The 26,161-nt window shown below is 48.7% G+C and overlaps 2 protein-coding genes across 2 annotated transcripts; one reads left to right on the plus strand and one right to left on the minus strand.

Moving 5' to 3' along the window:
* The first annotated feature begins 1,740 nt into the window (after positions 1 to 1,740).
* Positions 1,741 to 19,460, plus strand: SPOUT1 (SPOUT domain containing methyltransferase 1). The gene is made up of 12 exons (XM_044268684.1): positions 1,741 to 1,785; positions 13,832 to 13,874; positions 14,240 to 14,365; positions 14,750 to 14,909; positions 14,995 to 15,084; positions 15,906 to 15,955; positions 16,041 to 16,171; positions 16,733 to 16,802; positions 17,251 to 17,349; positions 17,442 to 17,544; positions 18,478 to 18,625; positions 19,265 to 19,460. The coding sequence occupies exons 1-12, from the start codon at positions 1,756 to 1,758 to the stop codon at positions 19,337 to 19,339; spliced, it is 1,125 nt and encodes a 374-aa protein (XP_044124619.1). The 5' UTR covers positions 1,741 to 1,755; the 3' UTR covers positions 19,340 to 19,460.
* On the minus strand, positions 19,439 to 26,161 carry ENDOG (endonuclease G). The gene is made up of 4 exons (XM_044268685.1): positions 25,921 to 26,161; positions 23,194 to 23,740; positions 19,918 to 20,027; positions 19,439 to 19,846 (listed from the first exon to the last, which is right to left on the minus strand). Exons 2-4 carry the CDS (start codon positions 23,671 to 23,673, stop codon positions 19,564 to 19,566), a joined length of 873 nt encoding a protein of 290 aa, XP_044124620.1. The 5' UTR covers positions 23,674 to 23,740; positions 25,921 to 26,161; the 3' UTR covers positions 19,439 to 19,563.

Below are 26,161 nucleotides of genomic sequence, written 5' to 3' on the forward strand. Positions count from 1 at the left end.
CAGCGAGCGCTCTCCTCCTCCAGCTGGCCCTGTCAGCATTTCAAATCCCGCGCCTGTCTTCATTCGGCGCAGGCGCTCTGAGAGAAGGAGGCTCGCCTCCTCAGCACTCCCTCAGTGCGCCTGCGCCGATGACGTCACTGAAAGAGAAGCACTCGCTGGTCCTGTCAATCAACAGGACGAGGGGGGCGTTTTTTTGCGGCGGCTACCAGCAAGTTTCAAATTCACTTTTCATTCAGTTTCTTTTAATCATTTCCAGGAAACACAAAGGGCGTTGATCTAATGTGCAATAACCGTACAGACTGGGCAGATAACAGCGATCACAGATCTTCCTGCTCATTTGCAGCTTTCAGCTATGTCCACACGTCAGATAATAATTAGAGATGAGCGAACTTCTGTTTTAAGTTCGGCGTCTAAAGTTCGGGGTCAGGTTAGCGGAGAATCCCGATATGGAACCGGATATGGATTCCGACTTCCGTTGTGGTCCGTGGTAGCGGAATCAATAATCGGCCACTATTGATTCCGCTACCACGGACCACAACGGAAGTCGGAATCCATATCCGGTTCCATATCGGGATTCTCCGCTAACCTGACCCCGAACTTTAGACGCCGAACTTAAAACAGAAGTTCGCTCATCTCTAATAATAATCCATAACTGACCCTTGGATTTCTGCTGTGGACGTTCACAGGAATTAGCTCCATGGTCATGAATGGGGCGAAACCTGATGGAGGATTGAATTCTGAGCAGAAGTCTCCAGTGCATGTGAATGGGGTTGGATTGGTCTAAGGCTGAGTTCAGACTTGGATTGCAAAGTGTGAAATCTGCACAAAGTAATGAGCGCAGCGCAGAGCTAATAATCTACGTAACGTGCAGGAGCGAATCAGGACTGAACTCTTATCCATTCGTATCATCACGGACAATGGGGGGCATGTTGCTAGGATATGGCCCCATTGTCTTATAGGTGCGGGTCCCACCGCTGGGACCCGCACCTATATCGAGAACGGAGCCCTGCAAGTGAAGGAGGACTCCCTGCGCATGCGCATCCGCCCTCAATTCATTTTCTATGGGGCCGCCGAAAGAGCCCCATAGAAATAAATGGGAGAGGGGGACGCGCATGCGCAGTGCGTCCTCCTTCACTTGCGTAGCTCCGTTCTCGATATAGGTGCGGGTCCCAGCGGTGGAACCCGCACCTATTAGACAGTTGCCCCCATTGTCTATGATGAGACAACCCTTGGGCATCAGGAGAGTTGGACTGAAGTCAACAAGCGCCCATATAATACATGAGCCCACAGGAGCCTGAGACGTGGTACCAGGCGCCTGGCTAATCTAGGAGCATCTTGGCATCTCAATATTGCCCATAGGTCCATGTAGAGAGGTTAACGTGCCGTGCCATGGAAGGCTATCTGTGGCTGAGGCTCCTATGGTGGCATCTCTAGCTGTGGCATTTATAAGGCATCATTGATGCCGCATCAATAACTGGACACATTGGGGACATGTGTGGAAGACTTCTAAGAACTTTAGGGTCATTAAAGGTTTATTAAACTGATTGATTTAGTTTTTTTTATTATCAGAATCCGACCGACCCACTTGTAAATTCACTTCTCTGCCAGATTTTTGGGCTCCTGTGTATTGCCAGCTGTGGACTCTGGCTGCAGTGCCAGGCGCCAGCCACACGAGGGCAGCAGAGGCCCGGCTCACCCCGCGGTTGCTAGGAGAGGCCTGTCAAACCGGAAGTGCTGGCCACACGTGGAGCAAACATGGCGGAGAAGAGACCGAGGCTGGAGCAGGTGAGGAGGGTCGCAAGGCAGAGGTATAGGGAGCGGGGACGTGGAGTCCGCACGTCAGCTCCCGGCTTCCTCCAGTCAGGCCATGTGTGCTGTAGAAAACGGTCTAGGCATTGGAGTCTGTACAGACTGAAAGATGCTGGGAGATGTGTCTGTTATTGCAGCTTCCACTTATAGGTGGCCGAGCTGCAGTACCAGACACAGCCCATGGACAAGTGTGGCGCTGTTTTCTTTTTTTTTCAATTCTACATTTTTTTTACAACCACTTTGAGCTGCATTAAACAGCCCTATGAAGGCACTTTGGCGCTATAGTAATCGCCGCTTCTACTGCAGAAACACCACCAGCATCCACAGAATGTCTGCCCTCACAGCTGATCATGGTGCAACTCCGCTACCTGTGATCGGTTTTACACTGAGTAAATCCATTATCCATTCACACAACCCTGGTTTGGTTCCACATCGGTGCGGACCCATTTACTTCAATGGGGCCGCAAAAGATGCGGACAGTTCCGTGTCCCCGCAGACAAGAATAGGCACCTGTTCCGTTCCACAAATTCCAGAAGGCACACGGGCGGCATCCGTGTTTTGTGGATCTGCAATTTGCGGACCGCAAAACACGTCACGGTCGTGTGAACAAGCCCTAAGCCTTTAAAAGGATTCTGTCAGCTAGGTTTAGCCTATAGAGCTGAGGACATGCGCTGCTGGATCGCCACTAGCACGTCCGAAAGATACATTCCCCATAGCTCTCTGTGCTTTTATTCTGTAAAAAAAAAAAAGATTTTGTATATATGCAAATGAGGCAAGTAAGGAGCTGTTACCAACGTTTCAGGAGCCCAGCCACGCCCACTGTGAAGGAGCCCAGCCACGCCCACTGTGAAGGAGCCCAGCCACGCCCACTGTGAAAGAGCCCAGCACCGCCCGCCTCCTCCGAATCTCCTCCTTGGTCCTGTGATGTCACACAGTTAGAGAGCCGTAATTTCGCACATGCTGTGTCGGCTAGGGCTGCAACAAGTACTCGATTAAATCGAGTAATTCGACACAAAAAAATCCTTGATGCAAATTTTTTGCATCGAGGATTTGTTTGTGTCACGTGACCACGGAGCGGGAGTGAAGCGCTTGCTATTACTCCCGCTCTGTGGTCTCCCGCTGGCCCACAAAGCACTTGGAATACTCACCTTTCCAGCAGGGGGCCTCCGGACACTCCACTGTACTGACCTGCTGACGTACGCACGCCGTGACCGAATGCGCTGTGTGACGTCAGACCCAGAGCAGCTCGGAACAATGAAGTGTCTGCGGGGTGGGGGCGCGACTATGGCCAGGCGCCCCGAGTGCACAGCGTCATAGCAACCAATGACGATGTGCACTCCGGGTGTCAGGAGGGCACAAGGGAGAGCAGGGGCTATGACACAAGGGGGAGTGGAGCTGATGGCACTTGGGCTGATCACACAGGGGGGAACAAAGGGTGTTAGAGACTGATGGCAGGAAGTCTGATAAGTTTTTATAAAGGAAAACAGTCTATTAATTCATTTTTTCTTATTAGAGTACTCGATTAATCGTAAAAATAATCGGTAGAATACTCGATTGCTAAAATAATCATTTGCTGTAGCCCTAGTGCCGGCATAGTGTTCCTTCCCTGTGCTAGCATCAGCCTCAGGGAACGAACTGCGCATGCGTGAGATTACAGCGCTGTAAGGCCCCCTGCAGATGCAGCACCCGGCCTGACCTCCCAGCACTGACGGGATTCACATAGCATTATATCGATTTATGATGCTATGTAACCCTTAGGCCCCTTTCACACGAGCGAGTATTCCGCGCGGGTGCGATGCGTGAGTTGAATGCATTGCACCCGCACTGAATCCTGACCCATTCATTTCTATGGGGCTGTGCACATGAGCGGCGATTTTCATGCATCACTTATGCGTTGCGTGAAAATCGCAGCATGCTCCTCTTTGTGCGTTGCGGTGCGATAATCCACGCAACGCAGGCCCCATAGAAGTGAATGGGGTTGCGTGAAAATCGCAAGCATCCGCAAGCAAGTGCGGATGCGGTGCGATTTTCACGCATGGGTTCTAGGTGACAGTCTATTCACTGTATTATTTTCCCTTATAACATGGTTATAAGGGAAAATAATAGCATTCTGACTACAGAATGCATAGTATAATAGTGCTGGAAGGGTTAAAAAAAAATAAAAAAGTTAACTCACCTTATCCTCTTGTTCGCGTAGTTCGTTCCCGGTCTGTAGTTTGCTAGCTGTAGGATTGGGCTAAAGGACCTTTGATGACGTCAGATCACATGCTCCAATCACATGGTCCATCACCATGGTGATGGAGCATGTGATCTGACGTCATCAAAGGTCCTTTAGCCCAAGCCCACAGCTAGCAAACTACAGACCGGGAACGAACTACGCGAACAAGAGGATAAGGTGAGTTAACTTTTTTATTTTTTTAACCCTTCCAGCACTATTATACTATGCATTCTGTAGTCAGAATGCTATTATTTTCCCTTATAACCATGTTATAAGGGAAAATAATACAATCTTCAGAGCATCAATCCCAAGCCCGAACTTCTGTGAAGAAGTTCGGGTTTGGGTACCAAACATGCGCGATTTTTCTCACGCGAGTGCAAAACGCATGACAATGTTTTGCACTCGCGTGGAAAAATTGCGCATTTTCCCGCAACACACCCGGCTCTTATCCGGGCAAAAAACATGACGCCCGTGTGAAAGAGGCCTTACAGTTCTGGAATGTATTGGATAACACTGACATAATGCTGCCAGTGTTATCCAATATACTCCAGAACTGTAAGGATTACATAGCATCATAAATCAATATAATGCTATGTGAATCCCGTCAGTGCTGGGAGGTCAGGCCGGGTGCTGCGATGTGGGCTCGCTGCGGGAAAAACGCTCGTCTGCAAGGGGCCTAACTGTGTGATGTCGGAGGAGATTCGGAGGAGGCGGGTGGTGCTGGGCTCCTTCACAGCGGGCGGTGCTGGGCTCCTGAAATGTTGGTAACAGCCCCTTGGGCTCCTTACTAGCCTCATTTGCATATATATAGAATAAAAGCACTCAGAGCTATGGGGAATGTATCTTTCGGACGTGCTAGTGGCGATCCAGCAGCGCATGTCCTCAGCTCTATAGGCTAAACCTAGCTGACAGAATCCCTCGTCTCACGTCAGCAAATGGCATTTATCATGTAGAGAAAGTTAATACAAGCCACTTACTAATGCATTGTGATTGTCCATTTTGCCTCCTTTGCTGGCTGCATTCATTTTTCCATCACAATATACATTGCTCGTATCCAGGGATTATGACCACCCTAGAATCCAGCAGCGGTGGTCGTGGTTGCACATTATTAGGAAAATGAGCCGGCTGTGGGAGTGAACATAGACACGTGTGTGCAGCAGCTCCCATCCTCATACCTGCAGTGCAGCGGTGGCCATAACCCCTGGATATGAGCAATGTATAATGTGATGGGAAAATGAATCCAGCCGGCAAAGGGGGCAATATGGACAATGACAATACATTAGTAAGTGACTTGTATTAACTTTCTCTATATGATAAGGGCTCATGCACACGACCGCGTGCTGGCCGGGCCCATGCTGCGGACAGCAAATTGTGGTCCACAATGCACGGGCACCAACTGTGGGGCAGCCGCATGCGGATCGCGGACCCATTCACTTGAATGGGGTCCGCGATCTGCATCCGACGGTCCGAGTGCATGCACTACTTTTTTGTGGTGCGTAGGCACGTATAGTAAACCCACGGAAGCACTCCGTAGTGCTTCCGTGGGCTTCAGATCCGTGCCTCCGTTCTGCCTCTCCCGGATTGTGGACCCATTTAAGTGAATGGGTCCACGATCCATAATGTGGGATGCACACTGCCGGTGCCCGTGTATTGCAGACCCGCCATGGCCGGGCAACGGCCGTGTGCATGAGCCCTTAATGTCATTTGCAGGAGGGAGACAACCCCTTTACGGAACCTGTCATCCACTTTATGCTGATCTCACCGATTTCAGGGCTGTGTCACTCATCAGCTAAAAGTAAGTGGTTGCCGAGAACCAGCATCATAATCATTGCAGGATGGGCCTTGAAAAGAGTCACATCTACCTGAGAAGAGTCCTGGTTATACATAATCTCCTGCTCTCTCACCCACCTGCTGATGATTGGCAGTTCTCTCCTAGAGAGAAAGAGAGAAAACTAGGTAGAAGACTGTCAGTCATCAGCAGGAATTCATGGATAACCAGGACTCTTCTCAGGTGGCCGGGACTCTTTTCCAGGCCCAGTCTGCAATGATTGTGATGTTGGTTCTCAGCAACCACTTACTTTTAAATGACCGACTGCTGAAATCCACTCACCTGTCTCTACTTTATTCTACCGTTAGTGTGGGCAGCATAAGGCCTCATGCACACGGCCGTTGTGCGGCCGTTCGGTCCCCAATGCACGGGCAACATCCGTGCAGCGGGGCAGACCCATTCATCGTGGTATGTCCATACTGCAAAAAAATATGACATGTCATATTTTTTTGCGGTGCGGAACCATGGAAAGAAACACCACGGAAGCACTCCGTAGTGCTTCCGGTGTTCTGTTCCGTGACTCTGTTCCGCATCTCTGGAATTGCAGACCCATTCAATTGAATGGGTCCGCATCTGTGATGCGGAGTGTACGCGGCTGTGGATTGCCGACCCGCCGTTTGCAGGCCGCAATACGGCCACGGCCGCCAAACGGCTGTGTGCATGAGGCCTAAAGTTCATGACCGGTTCCCTTTAAGGAAGGCTCCTGTGCGCACTATATATCCTCACTAGTAGTCAATCAGCCTATACACTGTGTACCATACAAATAGTAATAATTTACAGTCCACAGCCATAGCCTGTTCAGATCTGATTTGGCGTCCATTGGTCAAGCCTTGTTATGTCCGTTACCGTGGGCCCCGGGTTTATGGGGGATGGGGTGCCCGGGTGTCTACGCTCAGTGGTAGGTTACAGCTTTGCACTGCTTGTTCCTTATCACAGTAAGAAGAGGTAGGAAGCAGTCTCCTCAGATGTGTGAGCCTTGTATTTGAGCCAGTATGAAGATAACAGATTAGATACAAAGTCTTGTGTTCACACAACATGGAGGTTCGAGGCCTGCAGCCTTCTCTTCCACATATTTTCATTAGATCTACAGGTCTAATGTGTTGGAATCACGCCATAACAAATAGACCCTAAAACTTGGCTCCAAGGTCACCTCCAACTGGGGTTGTCCTCTGCAGGACATTTGAGGCCCATTTTTGTATTAGACCGTGGGCCACTGGAGTATCCTCCATCTCTAGTACTCTGCTGACCCAGTCCACCCCTTAGTACTCTGCTGACCCAGTCCACCCCTGTGTAATGTCACTCAGTCGTCCTTCATTGTCAGTCTGCTGGGTGACAACCATTATGGTATCCAGAAGATGGCACAGGAACAACGCGGCTCTGCCCGCTTGTTACTGCAGTGCTGCTTCCATTCACTTCATACAGCTGGTGAACAGAGTTGTGGACTGTCGGACACCCGCCACTCAGATCCTGAAGATAGACTATCACTTGTGCCCCATAGCAAGAGCAAAATGGAGCCTTATACCATTCTTATAGCAGGACAGTCTGGTGAATCTGGTGCGTGGCGTTGCTCCTGCCGATCTCGGTTTTAGGAAGAGTGGCTCTTTAAGAGACCTACAGTGGTAATAAGTGCCGGCACAATGTGATGTATCACTAGACTGTCAGGTGTGTCCCTATCTATATTGCACATATATAACAGGTAGACCTTCACCCTGTGTAGACATAACGTCAGGAGGAGCGGTCCAGGAAATGTCTGTTTATAAAGCAAGAGACCGTCAGACCGATGTTTTTTTTTCTTCTTCTCAAAAGTACGTTAAATGGGTAGACTCACGAAGACCCACGTTCGGGTTCCCCCTCTATGAGCCTAAATGGAGAGTCTCTCAGAAAGCACAGTTCTATCTCTGGTGGCAATGTTTACTTGGCGATAAGTTTGATATCGCTGTATTCGCACTGACCCGCGAAATAAGGTCGTCAAAAACCTTGGCAGGATTGCCATATTTTACCGCACCCGTTTTCCAATACAAGCTACGGTGAAATAAACAGCGAGATTAAAAATACAACTTGTCCCACAAAACACAAGCCCTTCAATGGCGACGTGAACAGAAAATGAAAACATGATGGCTCTTGGAAGGCAGAGAACGAAAATGAAAAAATAAAAATAGACTGTGTCTGGACAGGGTTAGGGCTCTTTCACACGAGCGGTTCCCATGCGTGGAATCCGCTGCGTGAAAGAGAGCCAAGCCCCGCTCTGGACGGAGCATTAACATGATTGATAACGCTCCGCGCCTCTCTGTGACCTTACTACTACAAAATGACAGTGAGATAAAGTTGTCACCGTGATTTTGTAGCAAAAAGAGGCGCGGAGCGTTATCAATCATGTTACTGCTCCGTCCAGAGCAGGGCTTGGCTGTCTTTCACGCAGCAGATTCCACGCACGGCATCCGCTCGTGTGAAAGAGCCCTTAAGGGCAGCTGGCACTATACTTAGGGACACAGTCAGGGAAAATACAAGGATTCACAATATGGACGCTTCAGTTTCTGTGTGCACCCCTGTGATGCTGTTTTCGGCATCCTTGTGCCTATGATTTAACATGGAGGAGAACAAAATCCATGAGAATTAAAGTTGGGGCACGTTCTGTTGCAGACCGTATCACAAAGGTATTCTCTCCTGTAAAGCTTGACTTGTAGGGGAGACTACGGTGCCACCACATGGCATACTTGCCAACAGCAGTTGGTAAATTTGGGGTATGTAAGCCCTACCCCCGGGAACACCCCAAACCTGCCTGGATCTGTGCATTTTTGGCCCGGGACAGTCCAACCTTGCCAGGGCTATCTTTTAAAATTAGGGCACAGTCCCTTCAAGTTTGGGACTCTTGGCAACTATGATATGGCAGCAGTTGTGATGGCTTTGGGATGCTTTGTGTTAGGGGTGGGCAATATGGCCGAAAATCTATATTGTGATATATTATTTTCTTCTGTATTCATACAAAAAATACAAATTACAAAACTTTTCAAGAAATGTTTAATGTGTAAGGCTACTTTCACACTTGCAGCAGGACGGATCCGACAGGCTGTTCACCATGTCGGATCCGTCTTGTGGCTATTTCGCCGTGACGCCGGATCGCTGCTCCGTCCCCATTGACTATAATGGGGACTGGGACAGAGCTTCGGCGCAGCACGGCGAAAGGCCGCCGGTCTAAAAAGTCCTGCATGTCCGACTTTTTGGTCTGGCGGCTTTCGCCGTGATGCGCCGGAGCTCCGCCCCGGTCCCCATTATATTTAATGGGGACGGAGCGGCGGCACGGCGAAACAGCCGCAGGACGGATCCGACATGGTGAACAGCCTGTCGGATCCGTCCTGCCACAAGTGTAAAAGTACCCTAACAGATCTTTTTCCAAACAATGTAAAGATGAAGACTAAGTGTTAGTAAAACACAAATTTCATACATGTATCTCCCTCAGAGCCAGTGCCATCAGCCCCATGGCATTTGCCATCATCATCATACATGTCCCCCAGAGCCAGTGCCATCAACCCCATGGCATTTGCCATCATTATCATACATGTCCCTCAGAGCCAGTGCCATCAGCCCCATGGCATTTGCCAATTGCCATCATCATACATGTCCCCCAGAGCCAGTGCCATCAACCCCATGGCATTTGCCATCATTATCATACATGTCCCTCAGAGCCAGTGCCATCAGCCCCATGGCATTTGCCAATTGCCATCATGAGACATGTCCCCCAGAGCCAGTGGCATCAGATCAGCCCCATGGCCATCCTTTGCAAATAGAATGGAATTGATTTTCAGTCACAAAATATTCTGCCACAAAATCTGCACCCTTAGGGCTTGTTCACACGGCCGTTGTGGGTCCATGGCCGTATTGCGGCCCGCATACAGTGGTGTTTCTGTCCGTGCCTCGGCACCGCAAAAAAATAGAACTTGTTTTATTTTTTTGCAGTGCGGACGGATCACGGACCCATTGAAGTTGAATGGGTTCTCGATATACCCCTTTGCTGTACAACGGGCGTGTGAATAAGCCCTTACATTGCAATAATGGTGGTCACCGATGTCGCATCCAAACCATCATTTGCTGTTGCCGCAGTTCTACACGGCCAACATCCTGAACAGTGGTGTCATCCCACGTAGCAAAACACAAAAGTCTGTACGGTATACAAATAAATGAAGAAATTGCCTAGAATCACACGGCCATTAAGAATCAGCAAGTAGTAAACCTTAGTAGATTTGCAGACTGTGCCGACTTCTGGTGTTTGGCCATGCGGCAGCCATTAGGTGGAACAGCGTCCTTACCACCATGGCACCTCTTAGTAGTATATATTATATAGCATTTCCAGTACATGGTGACAGTGTATAAAGTAAAACACAATTTATTTATTTTTTTTCTCTATTTCACAATTAAAAAAATAAAATCGAATTACAGTGCATGCCATAAAAAAAAAAGCAGATTTCCTTTCTTTTCCATTCCTTTACAAAAAATAAAGGTTAGACTGTTCAGGACTGGTCCTCTTCCTGAGATTTTCATGACCAGGCACATTTTTTTAAAAATTATTTTATTTTATTTACAGTACATACATTTTTGACAGCCATGAGGCTGTTACATAAATCATCGTTCGTTACATAAATCCTTTTTAATTGTTGGATTTCTTATGACTGTCATTAAGCGATCCTGGCCGCGACATCTGCAGTGCGGCCAGTGTCACCGCGCAGCCCCATCCTTATCATATATTCACTCCAATAAACATTTTCATCACTTTGGATGTTGCCTAGCCTGGCTGAGGGACTGGGGGGCTCATTAAGGACCATCCACGCTGCTGACTGTAAATGACCAACAAGTTATCAACTAAAAGCCATGTGTTCGTTGCTTGATGAAAAACGTTGATATAGTGTAATAGTGCATAATATAATCCTGTTTTGCCCACTGTATTGTGTAGTAAAATGCACACGGTCAAGTGCACGAGACCGAAAACATTTCCATTTTTGGTAGCTGTACGGTGGGCCCCCAGAATCAATTCCACTGGCACCCCAGTCCGACACTGCTGGGAGTTGTGGTGCTGCAGAAAGCTTAGGAGCCACAATTTGAACAGGCTGTCATTTCCTGCCTGGGAGTGCTTGTATTTGTAGTTCCACAGCAGTGTGCTCTTTATTATTCTCCTGTGTTATCTGTCTATTGAAGCCAAAGTAAAGCCACCTCTCAAAGGGGTTGTCAGAGTTCCGTTCTTACCCCCTCCATTCCAGTGCTGCCACTCTGTGAACCCGCTGTCCCATATACTGCATGTGACATCTGAGGCCAGTGATTGGCTGCTGCGGTCATGTGTAGTATTTGAGATGACACTGCTGCGGTTGTGTGTAGTATTCGGGATGACACTGCTGCGGTCGTGTGTAGTATTCGGGATGACACTGCTGCGGTCGTGTGTAGTATTCGGGATGACACTGCTGCGGTCGTGTGTAGTATTCGGGATGACACTGCTGCGGTCGTGTGTAGTATTCGGGATGGGATGACACTGCTGCGGTCGTGTGTAGTATTCGGGATGACACTGCTGCGGTCGTGTGTAGTATTCGGGATGACACTGCTGCGGTCGTGTGTAGTATTCGGGATGACACTGCTGCGGTCGTGTGTAGTATTCGGGATGACACTGCTGCGGTCGTGTGTAGTATTCGGGATGACACTGCTGCGGTCGTGTGTAGTATTCGGGATGACACTGCTGCGGTCGTGTGTAGTATTCGGGATGACACTGCTGCGGTTGTGTGTAGTATTCTGGATGACACTGCTGCGGTTGTGTGTAGTTTTCTGGATGACACTGCTGCGGTTGTGTGAAGTATTCTGGATGACACTGCTGCGGTCGTGTGAAGTATTCTGGATGACACTGCTGCGGTCGTGTGTAGTATTTGGGATGACACTGCTGCGGTCGTGTGTAGTATTTGGGATGACACTGCTGCGGTCGTGTGTAGTATTAGGGATGACACTGCTGCGGTCGTGTGTAGTATTTGGGATGACACTGCTGCGGTCGTGTGTAGTATTTGGGATGACACTGCTGCGGTCGTGTGTAGTATTTGGGATGACACTGCTGCGGTCGTGTGTAGTATTTGGGATGACACTGCTGCGGTCGTGTGTAGTATTTGGGATGACACTGCTGCGGTCGTGTGTAGTATTTGGGATGACACTGCTGCGGTCGTGTGTAGTATTTGGGATGACACTGCTGCGGTCGTGTGTAGTATTTGGGATGACACTGCTGCGGTCGTGTGTAGTATTTGGGATGACACTGCTGCGGTCGTGTGTAGTATTTGGGATGACACTGCTGCGGTCGTGTGTAGTATTTGGGATGACACTGCTGCGGTCGTGTGTAGTATTTGGGATGACACTGCTGCGGTCGTGTGTAGTATTTGGGATGACACTGCTGCGGTCGTGTGTAGTATTTGGGATGACACTGCTGCGGTCGTGTGTAGTATTTGGGATGACACTGCTGCGGTCGTGTGTAGTATTCGGGATGACACTGCTGCGGTCGTGTGTAGTATTTTGGATGACACTGCTGCAGTCCTGTGCAATGTTCGGGATGACACCTTTGTGGTCATGTAAACAAAGCCCAGGAGGATCGGAGCGGCGGTGCTGGATCGGATGGCGGCCTGAACAGCTGATAATAACTTTTTAATAGTTTTTACCCCTTCCCTGCCTTTTTTTTAGGCTGGCTACACAGCTGTCACACCTAAGGACCCCAATGTAGCGGCGCTAGCATAGAAATAAATGGGGTTACATTACGACTAGTACGTGTACTACACCCTGTCCCCGAATCACAAAAAAATCTGACTGGGTTGGATTTTTTGTGATTCTGGTTTCGTGGCAAATGTGCAAGCCGCACTGCGACCCTAGTCATTTCTATGGTAACACTGCCACACTGCGACCCTAGTCATTTCTATGGTAACACCGCCACACTGCGACCCTAGTCATTTCTATGGTAACACCGCCACACTGCGACACTAGTCATTTCTATGGTAACACCGCCACACTGCGACCCTAGTCATTTCTATGGTAACACCGCCACACTGCGACCCTAGTCATTTCTATGGTAACACCGCCACACTGCGACCCTAGTCATTCTATGGTAACACCGCCACACTGCGACCCTAGTCATTTCTATGGTAACACCGCCACACTGCGACCCTAGTCATTTCTATGGTAACACCGCCACACTGCGACCCTAGTCATTTCTATGGTAACACCGCCACACTGCGACCCTAGTCATTTCTATGGTAACACCGCCACACTGCGACTGTAAATGCAGCTGCATATAACGCCACTTGTCTCATGTCGATATGCTGTGACAGTCCAGAGATATGAGGTATTGTATAGTATGCTAATTAGTACCTTGGTGCCTGGTCACACATCAGTATTTTTCCTTACTGACAGTGGGTCAGTAAAAAAATCACGGAGGCGTGCACTTCTTTGGTCAGTGATGCGGACCAAACACCCCTATTGAAGTCTATGGGTCCTTGAAAATCACGAACACAACATAGATGGCATCCGTGGTGCATCCTTCTTCGCGGAAGCCAGATAGAAAATGCTCTTGAAATTAAATTTCCGCTGAGCAACGTCCGTGAATTACTGATGACACACGGAAAGTAAAAACAGACACGCGGACATCTTCACGGATTAAATAAGGGCACTTTTTATAAGTAAATAATACTGACACGGAAATGTGAGTGAGGCCTAACTTGACAGCAAGCAGAGATCTTTAACGGTGAGGTGTTGAAACACCAATTATATTAGCAAGTTGCAGAAGTGTGCACAGGGCGATCAGAGGGACACTCCCAGCCAAGAGGCGGAGCATGACACTGGCGTTCTCCCCTTGGTGGTCTTTGACGTCGTGTGTCATGCTCCGCCCCCTCAGGCCCTGGAACAATCTGCAGTGAAAGACTTGACATTTATCTTCACCCTCAGATCGTAATCTATTTTTTTGTGTGTTTCAGGAACCTGAAAAGAAAGTAAACTGGAGAAAACATAAGGAACAAAGTAAGAGCTCATTTGTCCTTTACATAAGTCTTAAAGGGGTTTTCCAGGTTGAGGATAGTGATCATCTATCTTCAGAACAGGTCATTGGTATCAGATCGGTGGGGGCCACCAATCAGCTGTTTGAAGGGGCCACAGCTCTTCAGCAAGCACAGCATCTTCTAGTAGTTTGCCTCGGCCCATCTCCCCGCGTGCGGTCTGTTTAGTAATGGCGGTGCGGGGTACGGCAGGTTTGTTCTATGCACGTGAACGGGATGAAGCTGCCGTACCCTCCACCGCAGCACAACGACCCTGTCCTGAGGTCAGGATGTCAGTATCGAGAACCCAGAAAACCCCTTTAACTACCTGACGACTTATATGAATTGCAGGAAGAGAGCAGAAAAAACAATGGAGAGAAGCGAAATTGCTGAAAGAGTTAGAAAAGGCGCAACTGCAGAAACGGAAAGAAACCGAGAAACTGGAGCAGGAGAAAGAAGTGAAAAAGGCATCACAAGGTACAGTCATAATTATGTTACTAGTGTCGCCCTACCACGACAAGCCAGCGGGGGCAGCGCAGCTCCCAAGTCTCCTATTTCAGGGGCCTAAAGAAAGTGCTGAGTTCTTATGTATCAAGCAGCCTGCGACTATCAGGGCATGCTGGGAATTGTAGTTTTAAAACAGTGGGATACAATTGATCTACAGAACCTTAGGAAGAATCAAACGTGTGATTGTATGAAATGGGAGTTCAGGGGCTCTCACTGCAAATGCATGCTGTTCTGCTGGGACTTGTGGTGTGCCTCTTTGTATACAGCCCCTGCTGACCCTCGTACTTTTTAGCAGAGCTGCATATCCATTATCCTCGTGTGATAAAGGCGGCTTTCACTGTGTTTCCCCCTTAGGTCGTCTGTATACAGTGAGTGTGGCATTGCCTGGTTCCATTATGGAGAACGCCCAGTCCCCGGAGCTGCGCACGTACCTGGCCGGCCAGATCGCTCGGGCGTGTGCTATTCATTGTGTGGACGAGGTAGTGATATTTGATGAGAATGACGAAGGATCAAAGTACGTACGGCATACCCGAAGGGGACGAGCAGCAATGTCCGCCGCTGTATGTTCTCCGCTGACTTGTCCATGTCTTGTCTTTCAGAAGCGTGGAGGGGGAGTTTGAAGGAGTTGGCAAAAAAGGCCACGGCTGTGTGCAGCTGGCACGCATACTGCAGTACCTGGAGTGCCCGCAGTGAGTACAGACCTGTCAGGGAATTTAACGGGGCTGTGCCAAGTTTAAAAGTCATCTGATCCTGAGAATAGCGTCCTGTCCCCTTGTATGAATGGAGCGGCAGGCAGCGCACGATTGATACCGCTATGTTCATTCTCTATGGAACTGCTGAGCATTGTACTCGGAGAGCAGAAGAAGTAATGGAACCGCAGCACACATGACCTGCCTTTCCATTCTCAGGATCAGTGGAGGTTCTGGCAGTCGGGCCCCCACTGATCAGATCATTATCCCCGTCCTGTGGAAAGGAGAGAACTTTTCACTGGGCACATCTCCTTTAAGGAAAAGTCTGTGAGTAATCCGAGTGAAGCCTCATTCACACATCAGTGATTGTGAGCCAAAACCAGGACTGGAGCCTCCACAGACATGGGGTATAAGGGAAAGATCTGTGTTTGGAGCCGCACCTGGTTTTGGCTCAAAATCGCTGATGAAAATCACTGGCTGTGTGAATGAGGCATTATAGGAGACGTTTGGTGACAACCACTGGCAGCAGCCCACAGTGCATTGCAAAAGTGTTTAACCCCTACAGAAGATAAAATGCTGCTTGCAGAAGTATTCATTAGTACATGGTATCTTTCATCTGTATGTACTGTACTTGCAGCTTCCACAACACAGGGGTTGAATACGACTTCCCATTTCAAGTCCGTGGAACATTAGTTGATGTGTCATGGCCACTGTAGTAGTCGCCATCGGTGGAGCTCACAAACTGCTCTCTTGGTGATGCCCTTTGTTGCTCTTCTACAGGACATGTGTGATGTTTTATACACTCGTCTTTTCTACCATAGGTACTTAAGAAAGTCATTCTTCCCCAAACATCCAGATCTGCAGTTTGCAGGTAAGTGTACGATATATGGATGACAGGCAGGGAACCTTCCTGTGTTTGGTGTTCGCAATCATTCTCAGTGTTAACCCCTTTCTAGGGCTTCTGAACCCCCTGGACAGTCCTCATCATGTGAGAATTGATGAAGAGTCTAAGTACCGGGAGGGAGTCGTGTTAGATCGGCCCATCAAACCTGGCAAAGGCTCGTTCGTGAACTGTGGCATGAGAAAGGTACTGAGAACAACCTCCCAGAGGGAATACCTGTCATTTGCAGCTTTATACCTGTTTACCGTTTGGTGCTATGAAAGATGTCTTTCTATGTCATACACAAACAAAGATCAGACAGATGAATTTCGACACGTCCGATCTTTTGTTCACAAGGAGATAAGCCGTCGCCAGAGATGTCTGTCAGCAGCTTACGCTAGTATCACACATGCGGTAAAGCTGCCATGCACCACCAGTCCCCTTTGACTATAATGGGACAGGGAATCGGCATGTTTCTGGCATAAGGGCCAAATTTTGGGCAGACAAAAACTAGTGTGTTCACCAGTTTTTGTCTGGCCGAAACCAGGCACTTGTGCCGAATCCCATTATCTGTCTTGGGGTGAATATGGTGAACTCCAGCACGCTGTCCCTCTGCCGGAGCCTGATAGCTTTACCACATGTGTGAAACTAGACTTGCATGTGCACTCTCAGCCGAGCATGCATGTGTAAAGGGGGGTTGTTGAGATTTAGATGTCTGAAGTGTGTGAATGCTGGTCAGAAGTCTCATCCCTTCTCATGTCTTCACAGGAGGTGCAGATCGACAAGCAGCTTCAAGCCGGAGTCAGAGTCACCGTTCAGATGCAACCTGAGAATCCAGGTAAATAATCACGGCTCACGACACAGGCATCCAACATTGAAATGTTCATTGGACCTGAACCTTCACCCCGATGTTTAGCCTGTAAAGCAAAAAATAGGAAAGAAGCGATGTGGGAAGTAGTAGCTCACACCAGTGAGGGAGGACGTAGCGTCTTCTCCCGTTACTCCTCAGTATAGTTAGCAGCCTATCCACTTGAATAAAGATGATGTGCAATACCAGCCCATGGACAGGAGAGGTGCTGTTTCTTGAGCGAAAAGCAAACCCTTTTTATTTTTCTAGTTATGGACAAGCCCTTTAATTTAAGGGGTAAATAATGGAAAGGATTTCCACTGCCAGGACAAATATTGGTGGGAACAGTACGGGTCTGAACGTCTTCCATACACATCTCTCAGCTATTGCGTCGTTCATCAGATTATTTGTATATTCATTATATATGATCTGTGTCCAGACCGAAAAGTAAGAAAAGGAATTGTGGTCTCGCCGCAGCATCCAAGGACTGAAGATGCCATATACTGGGGGTACAGAGTGAGGCTGGCATCGTGCCTCAGTGAGTATCCGGATCCACTCGTGACCTGATGTTGTGTGTGTGTGTGTGTGTGTGTCTCATGTGCTAAACATATAATCGTCTTTATATCTCAGGTGCGGTTTTCACTGAATGCCCCTTCAAGGACGGCTATGACCTTACTATTGGAACCTCTGAACGAGGAAGCAGTGTGGAGGATGTGGCGCTGCCAGATTTCCGGTAAGCATCAGAGCCTCTAAAGGGGTTTTCCAGGTGTAAAATAATGATCTATCCTCAGGGTAAGTAATCTGTATCGGTTTGGTGGGGGGTCTAACTCCCAGGACCCCTGCTCATCAGCTGTTTGTAGAGGCCGCAGCATTCCTTGGTCAGTGACATCACGTGAATGGTCCTGAGCTGCAATATAAAGGACAACCACTGTACAATATATGGCACTGCAGTGCTCACTGTGGCATGGCGGCCTCTTCAAACAGCTGATCGGCCAAGGTGCCGGGAGTCAACCACCCCACCCATCAGATATTGATAACCTATCTTAAGGATAGGATCTGATCTGTTTTTTGGCTCCTGACAGATGTCATGTAGCTCTATCTGTCCAGCATTATTCCTCTGTTGTATGTCTATTTTTGGGACTGCCGCATACCTACCAACAGTGCCATTTATCACGATTGGGACTGCAAAGAGGCGGGAATAACAAATTAAGTTATGCCTGTTGCAGGGCTAGATGCTGTAGTGCATATGTGCATTTGCTTTTTGAATCCTTGTCTTGCCCTACCCTGTCTCGCCCTGTACTTAGCATATCACAGTTTTTCAGTACTTTACACACTATTGATAGATGTGGTCTTGGTTAGGGTCCATTCACACGTCTGTAGAATGGGTCCGCATCCGTTCCGGGTGCGGACCCATTTATTCTCTATGGGTCAGGAATGGATGCGGACAGCACACAGTGTGCTGTCCGCATCCGCATTTCCGGAGCGCGCCCCCGATCTTCCGGTCCGTGGCTCTCTTGTCCGGACAAGAATAGGCAGTTCTATGGGGGTGCCAGCCGGGTGTATTGTGGATCCGCAATATACTACGGACGTGTGAGTGGACCCTTAAGCGTAAATTTCCAAGGACTGTCAGGCAGCACAGTAACCTTATCTTTTGTTATGCTGTCAGACATGCTTTGGTTGTGTTTGGAGGACTTCGAGGACTGGAAGCCAGCGTGGACAGTGACCAGAACCTGGAAATAGAAGAACCTAGTATCTTATTCAACCATTACCTGAACACATGTCCAGGCCAGGGCAGCCGCACCATCAGAACAGAGGTTGGTGAACACACCGCGGCTTACACGTCTGCAGGGGAGCAGTGAGGAACACTGTGAAATTCTGATGTCCTCCCCGAGGCAGGACTGGAGCAGAATTTAGAAGAACACTTGGCAATAAAGTCTGAATGTCAGAAATGAGCGCTAGACAGTATAATATTGGATCACACCTTAAAAAGCGGTCAGGCTCTGATAATGGTACTTTAGTGAATGGTACAGTACATGCAGTTCACCATTATAAACATGTATTGTTCCTACCACTGGGATTGGCATCAGTCACAAGAACAAAGCAGTTTTACTACAAGCGGTGCCATTCTTCTGTATTAGCAGCCACAGTCCATGCTCCTGAATCAGACTTAGCTGCAGTACCAGGATTAGCCTATGGATACAGAGTGGCGCTGTGTGTGGTAAAGCTCAGAAGGAACCAAAGTGACGCACTGTCCATTCAATCAGTGATAGGTTTTCAATATACACCGCCTGCACAACCCCTTTAACTGCTGTAACCAGCATGTGCTAAACATATAGTCATCTTTACATCCCACCGAATGCCCCTTTAAGGACGGCTATGACCTTACTATTGGAACCTCTCGCTAGTGATGATATCTCAGTTTCATTTCACGTTTCTTTTTTTCCCTCCTCAAGGAAGCCATATTGATCTCACTCACCGCATTGAAACCCAGAATAGAAAGTGCAGTTCAGAAGATCAAAGATGGCTGAACAACGGACTGTGACAACCAGTATCGGTGGCAGACGAACTCCCCCATTCATGGTGTGGACATTGTAAACTTATGGACTACACACGACCAGACCACCTCATCAATTAAATTCTTTTATTATATTTACTGGATTTTTCCTAATTATATCAAAACACAATGGGTAAGTGTCCACAGACGTCCTAGTGACTGGGCCCCATGTACTAGTGGGTGCAGCTCCAGACGGCGTCACTTCCCTCCCGCCGTGATGGCCTTCAAGTTGCTTGAGCTCTTGAGTATATTGGGAACAAAAAGTAGACCCGAGGCTCGCTCAATGCTCTCTATCGGGACTAAGAAGCGATCCAAGGGGATCTTCTCATCTACAGGGCAGTTCGGCATCACATAGGGCCGCAGTTCTATCTCTCCATTGTACTTCTCCAGGACGACCACCTTGAAGAAGTGCGTGGGGACGGCAACGTGGTTTGCACCAATGACCTGGTATTTCACGTACATCTTCCCATCGACTTCCCTTCTGCAAAGTGTTAGAATAGGTCAGTGAGGTGAATGAGGTTACAAATCATGCATCTGCGTCCTGTGACTTACTTGGGGAGGAAGAGGGGCCCGGTGCACACGTACACGTTCTTGTTACTCCTGGTTAGGCCACGGCAGTATTTCTCCAGGTTATTCCAGGCGTTCTGATTAAGATTTGGATTCTGTAAGAATGAAGTGGCCAAAATCAGCATATACAGCAATGGTCTCCAACCACTGGTACAAAACTACAACTCCCAGCATGACGGGAGTTTTGTGTCGGCTGTAGAGATCACTGTTCCACAGGATTAGGCCTTATTTTCACATCAGTGAATCACGGATGTGTGCCGTCTGTGGTCTCCATGGACTGCTTACGTACCCATTGACTTTAATGTGTCTATTCACTCATCAGTGGTTTTTCATGGACCATGGTGACACCACATCAGCGCGCCCTATTTTTAGCCGTGATTACAGATCCCTCACGCACATGATGCCATCCGTGTTTGGTCCGTGGTTTTCATGGATGGTTGCAAAGAGATTAGTTTTCCACCTCGCAGTGATCTGTGGAATACAAATGACATATGGAGGGCAAAAACTGGACACAAGGACCAAACACGGATACTTCATGGACAAGTTGCTGACCATCTTGTCTCGGGTGTCATCACGGACATGTGAAAGAGGCCTTAAAAAGGGGTTTTCGAGATTTTAATACTTCTGATCTATCCTCAGGATCGGTCATCAGTATCTGATAGGTGGGGGTCTGGGACCTCTGCCGATCAGCCGTTTGAGACGCATTGGTGCCCCTGTGAGCGCTGTGACCTCTCTGCTCACCGACACAGTGCCGTACGTAGTATAGTCACTGTTCCTGGTATCGCACTCGGACCCACTCGGCCATGTGACTGATGACCGAGTCGTCACTGCCCTAGGGAAAGCAGAGAGAAGGCCGCGGCGCTCACAGGGGAGCCGGTGCCTTCTCAAACAGCTGATCTGCGGGGGTCCTGGGTGTCTGATCCCCACTGATCAGATACTGATGACCTATCCAGATCATTAGTATTAACCCCTTAACCCATAGCGCTGTACATATACAGGGTTATGTGTCTGGGGGTGTGTGGAGCGGGCCTCTGCAGTGGGCCCTCTCCATACGCGGCAGGTGCCGGGTGTATCATACAGCTGGTGGCTGCCCGCACTGGCAGGAAGCGAGGATCGGTCCGCTCATGTCTTTTAACCCCTCAGGTGCCACGATCAACGCTGATCACAGCACTTGTGAGGGAAGGCAGAGGGATGCGGCTCCCTCTGACTTCCGATCGGAGCCCCCACAGTTAAATCGAGGAGCTCCGATTAGTTGCCATGGCAGCCTGGACGCTGCTGAAGCGATCCAGGCCTGCCATGGCTTTCTCCATACTGAGCTGTGCACGAGGCATAGCTCAAAATGGAGAATGTAAAAATCCTATTCACCCTAATAGATCTCCCTAAAAGATCCCAGCGGTAAGGCAAGGACGCTCGCCGGTTGCCAGCTTCCTCACAGCGCCTGCCAGTGCACAGAATTCTACAGTAAGGGTCCATTCACACGTCCGTGTGTGTTTTGCGGATTTTCCGGACCGCACATCGCCGAATAGAAAATGCCTATTCTTGTCTGCAATTGCCGACAAGAATAGGACATGTTCTATATTTTACGAGATCGGAATTGCGGACCCGGAAGTGCGGGTCCGCAATTCCATTCCGCAAAATGCAGAACGAAATTGAGGACATGTGAATGGACCCTTACGGGGGCATGAATGATCACAAGAATAGCAGAGTTAGGTGCAGCTGACATTAGCGCATCGCACAATTCTAGTGACAGAAACCCTTTAACAGCAGGACGTCCTATGCTGTTGCAGTTATTGCCTCAAGTTTTTTCTAAAAATGACTGACCTATGAATGATCCCCGTAAGACGATTCAATTAAAGAGCATCGGCAGGATCAACCTTCTTAATCCAGGCATAATGCCTGGCAGGGCTGATGCTGCTGAATAAATTCATACTGCTCTTGTTGAAATCTTTTGTGTTTTTTTTTTTTTTCATTTAAAAAAAGAAGGAAAAGCATTTTAGGACATGTTCTATTTTTGTGCTCTCCGCATCCCGTTCTGCCTTATTATTAATGAATGGGTCCGCACCCGTTCCCTATATATTGCGGAACGGATGCGGACCCATTTGCGGACGTCTGAATCGACCCTAAAGGTGTTATCCGAGATGCGACATGATCCCGTGCAGTGGCCACTTCCAGGATCATGTGCCTGATGTTGGGCATGTGATCCTAGCCTGGAGTTAGAACTTGCAGCGCGTGCGCGAGTCTGAATCTCCCACTAGCGCTGCGGCAAGAGATAGAGACTCATGTTGTGGGTTCTAATCCCAGCCTCTGGTCACCCGTCCAATGTACGGCACATGATCCCGGAAGTGGCCACTGCACGGGATCGTGTCACATCTCGGGTAACACCTTTAAAAACCTGGAAAACCCTTTAATGAATTACAACCAAATTCTTTATTCAGTGTTCATGGGCATCGGCTGTGCGGTTTTGTGGGTTACCTCTCAAGCAGTCGCCATGAACACCGGCTTAATTAGGCAGGCGCGTCCCAACCGCAATGTATGGCCGTAACTTAGGTAGTAATTAGGGATGAGCGAATCGACTTCGGATAAAACATCCAAAGTCGATTTGCATAAAGCTTTGTTTCAATACTGTACGGAGCGAGCGCTTCATACAGTATTAGAATGTATTGGCTCCGATGAGCCGAAGTTATTACTTTACCTAATAACGTAATAAATTGATTTCTACTGTAAAAAAAATATTTTCCTGAACTCTGACCACTTGGAACTGAACCCGAGTACAGGAAATGTTTTAGTTTTTTTTTTACAGTAGAAATCAGTTTATGAAGTTATCACGCGAGGGAATAACTTCGGCTCATCGGAGCCAATACATTCTAATACTGTACGGAGCGCTCGCTCTGTACAGTATTGAAACAAAGTTTTATGCAAATCGACTTCGGATGTTTCATCCAAAGTCGATTCGCTCATCCCTAGTAGTAACGTTTCAACATGACAGCCATTACTGACAACCAAGGGCCCCATTTTAGCCTCTGGTTATGGTTGCAAGACGTGATCCCACCAAATTCACGTGACCTGAACTTAGGTCGCCATAGGGTTGATGGGTCCTGCATCCTGTGACACCGACACTAAACTGCAGCTGTCTGAATGAGGTCTTACTCCAGTATTGCGTAAACCAGTGATCTACAACCCGTGACTCTCCAAAACTACAACTCCCAGCATGCCTTGGCCGTTAGTATATATAAATCAGTTTCAGGTTTAACAGAAACCAACCTGAGGGTAAATGTTGCTGAGTATGAATGTCTCATCCATTGCCTTCTGGCTCCACCTGTGATTGGCCGCAGCTGCCAGATGCCCCCGGTCAAAACCACTTCCTCGGTAGTCTGCGTTGGTAGCCTGGTGATAAGGGTGCACAGACTCATCTTCTATGAAATCACAGCCCTGGCGGTTGGCGCTGCCCTGTAACCGTTCACCATTAAGCTGCTCCAAAACCCAGGCTGGGCCCCGAAGCCTGGCGTCGTAGCTCAGTACATGGGACTGCCGAGTCTTGAGCTGACTCAGCCCTGGCAGACCAAAGCGGGCGATCCCAGAGGGAGACGGCAGCAACACTTCAGAGGCTGCCTGGACTATAGGAGGGTAGAGGATTTTAGGAGCAGCCTCATCCTTTAGTTTCCAGCTTGTCAGTCCTGCACCAAGTGCCACTCCAACTGCCAGGGAGGCCCCGGAGAGCAGAAGACTGCGTGACCGTCTCATCTCCTTAATGGCTGCGATGCACCTTCAAAACCTGTCCTCAGCAGTAAGGCAGCTTGGGGCCATCTTCCTGTAAGAGAAAATGGATCCATGAACCTGTCTGCAAAATTTGGCCCTATCCCACCAGAATCGGATCGTGGGGTAAGGAATGGGCGAAGCTGCATAGCAGGGCGAGCAATATTCTTATAACTGGGTAATGAGGTAAAGGGTCACTCCATGACCCGTATTATCCATAGGATAGGTGATAAATAACAGATTGTTGGGGGGGAATCTGACTGCCCCCCCCAAATGGAGCAATAGTCTGCATGTCAGTCCACAGCTCCATTCATTTCTATCAGACCCTTTAGAAGTGAATGGACTGATGTTTGCCCTACTGCTCCATTCAGAGACATGACCATCGTTCTCAGGGGTCGGACCCCTGTGATCCAAAGGCACGCCCACACCAGGGTCCCACCGCGTGGAAAGCTCCTATATATAGCAAGACTCTCAAAGGGACCCTGCTGTGGATAAGCCATTGGCCACTACAGTTTTTATATGCATTGCGACCGGAGCAGTGGCTACCTGTACCGTCAGGGTGTTCTGCATGTATATTGGCCAGTATATACCAATGTAGTACCACTTGCCTGATTGTCTATGTCCTGTGGCCCAAGCCAGGGGTTATTGACCTTCCGCACTCGCGCTGTTGTGAAACTGCAACTCCCAGCATGCTCCATTAACTTCTATTGGGGTTTAGAGAACTAGTGGAACAGCTGGGCATGCTGGGAGTTGTAGTTTCACAACAGCTGGCGTGCCGGAAGTTGCCGACCCCTTGGTTTTTGTTGCAAAACTGTTAGCACAAATCGTCCGCATTGCAAGAGTGAAATCTGCGACCACAATTGACTCGGGCATTTTCTGCAAGCTACGTACAGATTTTTCCAAAGAAAATGTCTGTAGCGAGTGAATGAAATAGCCGCAATATCCACGGCGTATAGGCCAGGAGTGCGAAACTTATCTGTTGTGGATTTCATTTATGGCAATGCAAGGGGAGAAATGTAAGGCTCTGGAGACAACCTACTGCCAATCCCATAATGCCTCATTAAGGGTACACGAGTGTTGTTAGAATCCAGCACGCAGTTCCGGCAAGCTGTATACAAACTGATAGCTTTTTTTTTCCGGATCTGTTATTCCGGATGAGACAGATCCATCTAACGCATCCGGGAAAGCGGTATTTAAATTTTTTCAAAGATCAAAAGCGAAACTAGCTCCTCCTATATCCCAGTGCATGCGCAGACTGGAAAACTGGCAATTTCCAGAACACTTAGAACCGGATCCGGCATTAATACATCTCTATGGAAATTAATGCCGGATCCGGTATTAATACATCTCTATGGAAATTAATGCCGGATCCGGTATTAATACATCTCTATGGAAATTAATGCCAGATCCGGCAAGTGCGGTATTGTTCCGGGATTTTGTCCAGAAAAAATACAGAGCAAGCTTCGGTATCTTGTCCAGTCAAGTACCGTACAAGGGACAGAACGGAAGACATCCTGATGCATACTGAATAGACTGCTTTCCATTCAGAATGCATTAGGACAAAACTGATGCGTTTTTTCCTCGGTATTGAGCCCCTTTACCGGGGTTCAATACTGGAAAAGAATAATGCTAGTGTGAAAGTAGCCTTAGGGGACTTTCACACTAGCGGCAGGGGAGTCCGTCAGGCTGTTCCGGCGGGTGAACAGCCTGTCGGATCCGTCCTGCCGCTATTGACTATAATGAGGGCGGCCCCACGGCGAGAGGCAGCCAGACAAAAACTACGACATGCAGTACTTTTTTAGTCCGGCTGCCTCTCGCCGTGCGCTGCCGCCGGAACTCCGCCCCGTGCCCATTATAGTCAATGGGGAAGGAGCAGCAGTCCGGGGGCACACACACCGTAACTAGCGGCAGGACGGATCCGACAGGCTGTTCACCCGCCGGACTTCCCTGCCGCTAGTGTGAAAGTACCCTTACATGTCAGTGTTGGGTCAGTGATTTTGAGCCACAACCAGGTGCGGCTCTAAACACAGAACAGGTGCAGATCTTTCCCTTATACCCCATGTCTGCGGAGGCTCCAGTCCTGGTTTTTCCCCTGCTACATTCTGACTCCAATGCCCTTGAATTGTCATAGAGTCTTACAGTGTATCAGCTGCAGGGAGATACCTTAGGACATGTGATAATACAGGGTAGGAGCCCAGGGCACAGTGTATGAGGCGCACAGGAGACATTACTTACATGCAGACGATTGGAGCCACACGGAGAGTCACCGCTGAGACTCCCCACAGGTCACAGGAAGACGTCTACCACGTTGTGTGCTCCGCAGTGACATCCAGTGGTCATGTTTTGGCATTACAGGTATGCAGTAGTTTGTGCTCGGGGTTGCCATCTTGTGGTCATGTTTTGGCATTACACATACATCGCATTTTGTGCAGAATAGCTCGCATAAAACCAACACAAATGTATACAAAAGTTTGGC

This window comes from Bufo gargarizans, chromosome 9, assembly GCF_014858855.1.
Source record: "Bufo gargarizans isolate SCDJY-AF-19 chromosome 9, ASM1485885v1, whole genome shotgun sequence".
Taxonomy (NCBI): domain Eukaryota; kingdom Metazoa; phylum Chordata; class Amphibia; order Anura; family Bufonidae; genus Bufo; species Bufo gargarizans.

What these genes read in the sequence shown, in the direction of transcription:
- SPOUT1 (XM_044268684.1), top strand. Translation starts at nt 1,756, where the DNA reads ATGGCGGAGAAGAGACCGAGGCTGGAGCAG. An exon ending in AGAGACCGAGGCTGGAGCAG is followed by an intron (nt 1,786 to 13,831) that starts GTGAGGAGGGTC and finishes TGTGTGTTTCAG; the next exon opens with GAACCTGAAAAGAAAGTAAA. An exon ending in GAGAATGACGAAGGATCAAA is followed by an intron (nt 14,910 to 14,994) that starts GTACGTACGGCA and finishes CTTGTCTTTCAG; the next exon opens with AAGCGTGGAGGGGGAGTTTG.
- ENDOG (XM_044268685.1), bottom strand. Translation starts at nt 23,673, where the DNA reads ATGAGACGGTCACGCAGTCTTCTGCTCTCCGGGGCCTCCCTGGCAGTT. An exon ending in TCAGCAACATTTACCCTCAG is followed by an intron (nt 20,028 to 23,193) that starts GTTGGTTTCTGT and finishes TCATTCTTACAG; the next exon opens with AATCCAAATCTTAATCAGAA. An exon ending in GGGCCCCTCTTCCTCCCCAA is followed by an intron (nt 19,847 to 19,917) that starts GTAAGTCACAGG and finishes AACACTTTGCAG; the next exon opens with AAGGGAAGTCGATGGGAAGA.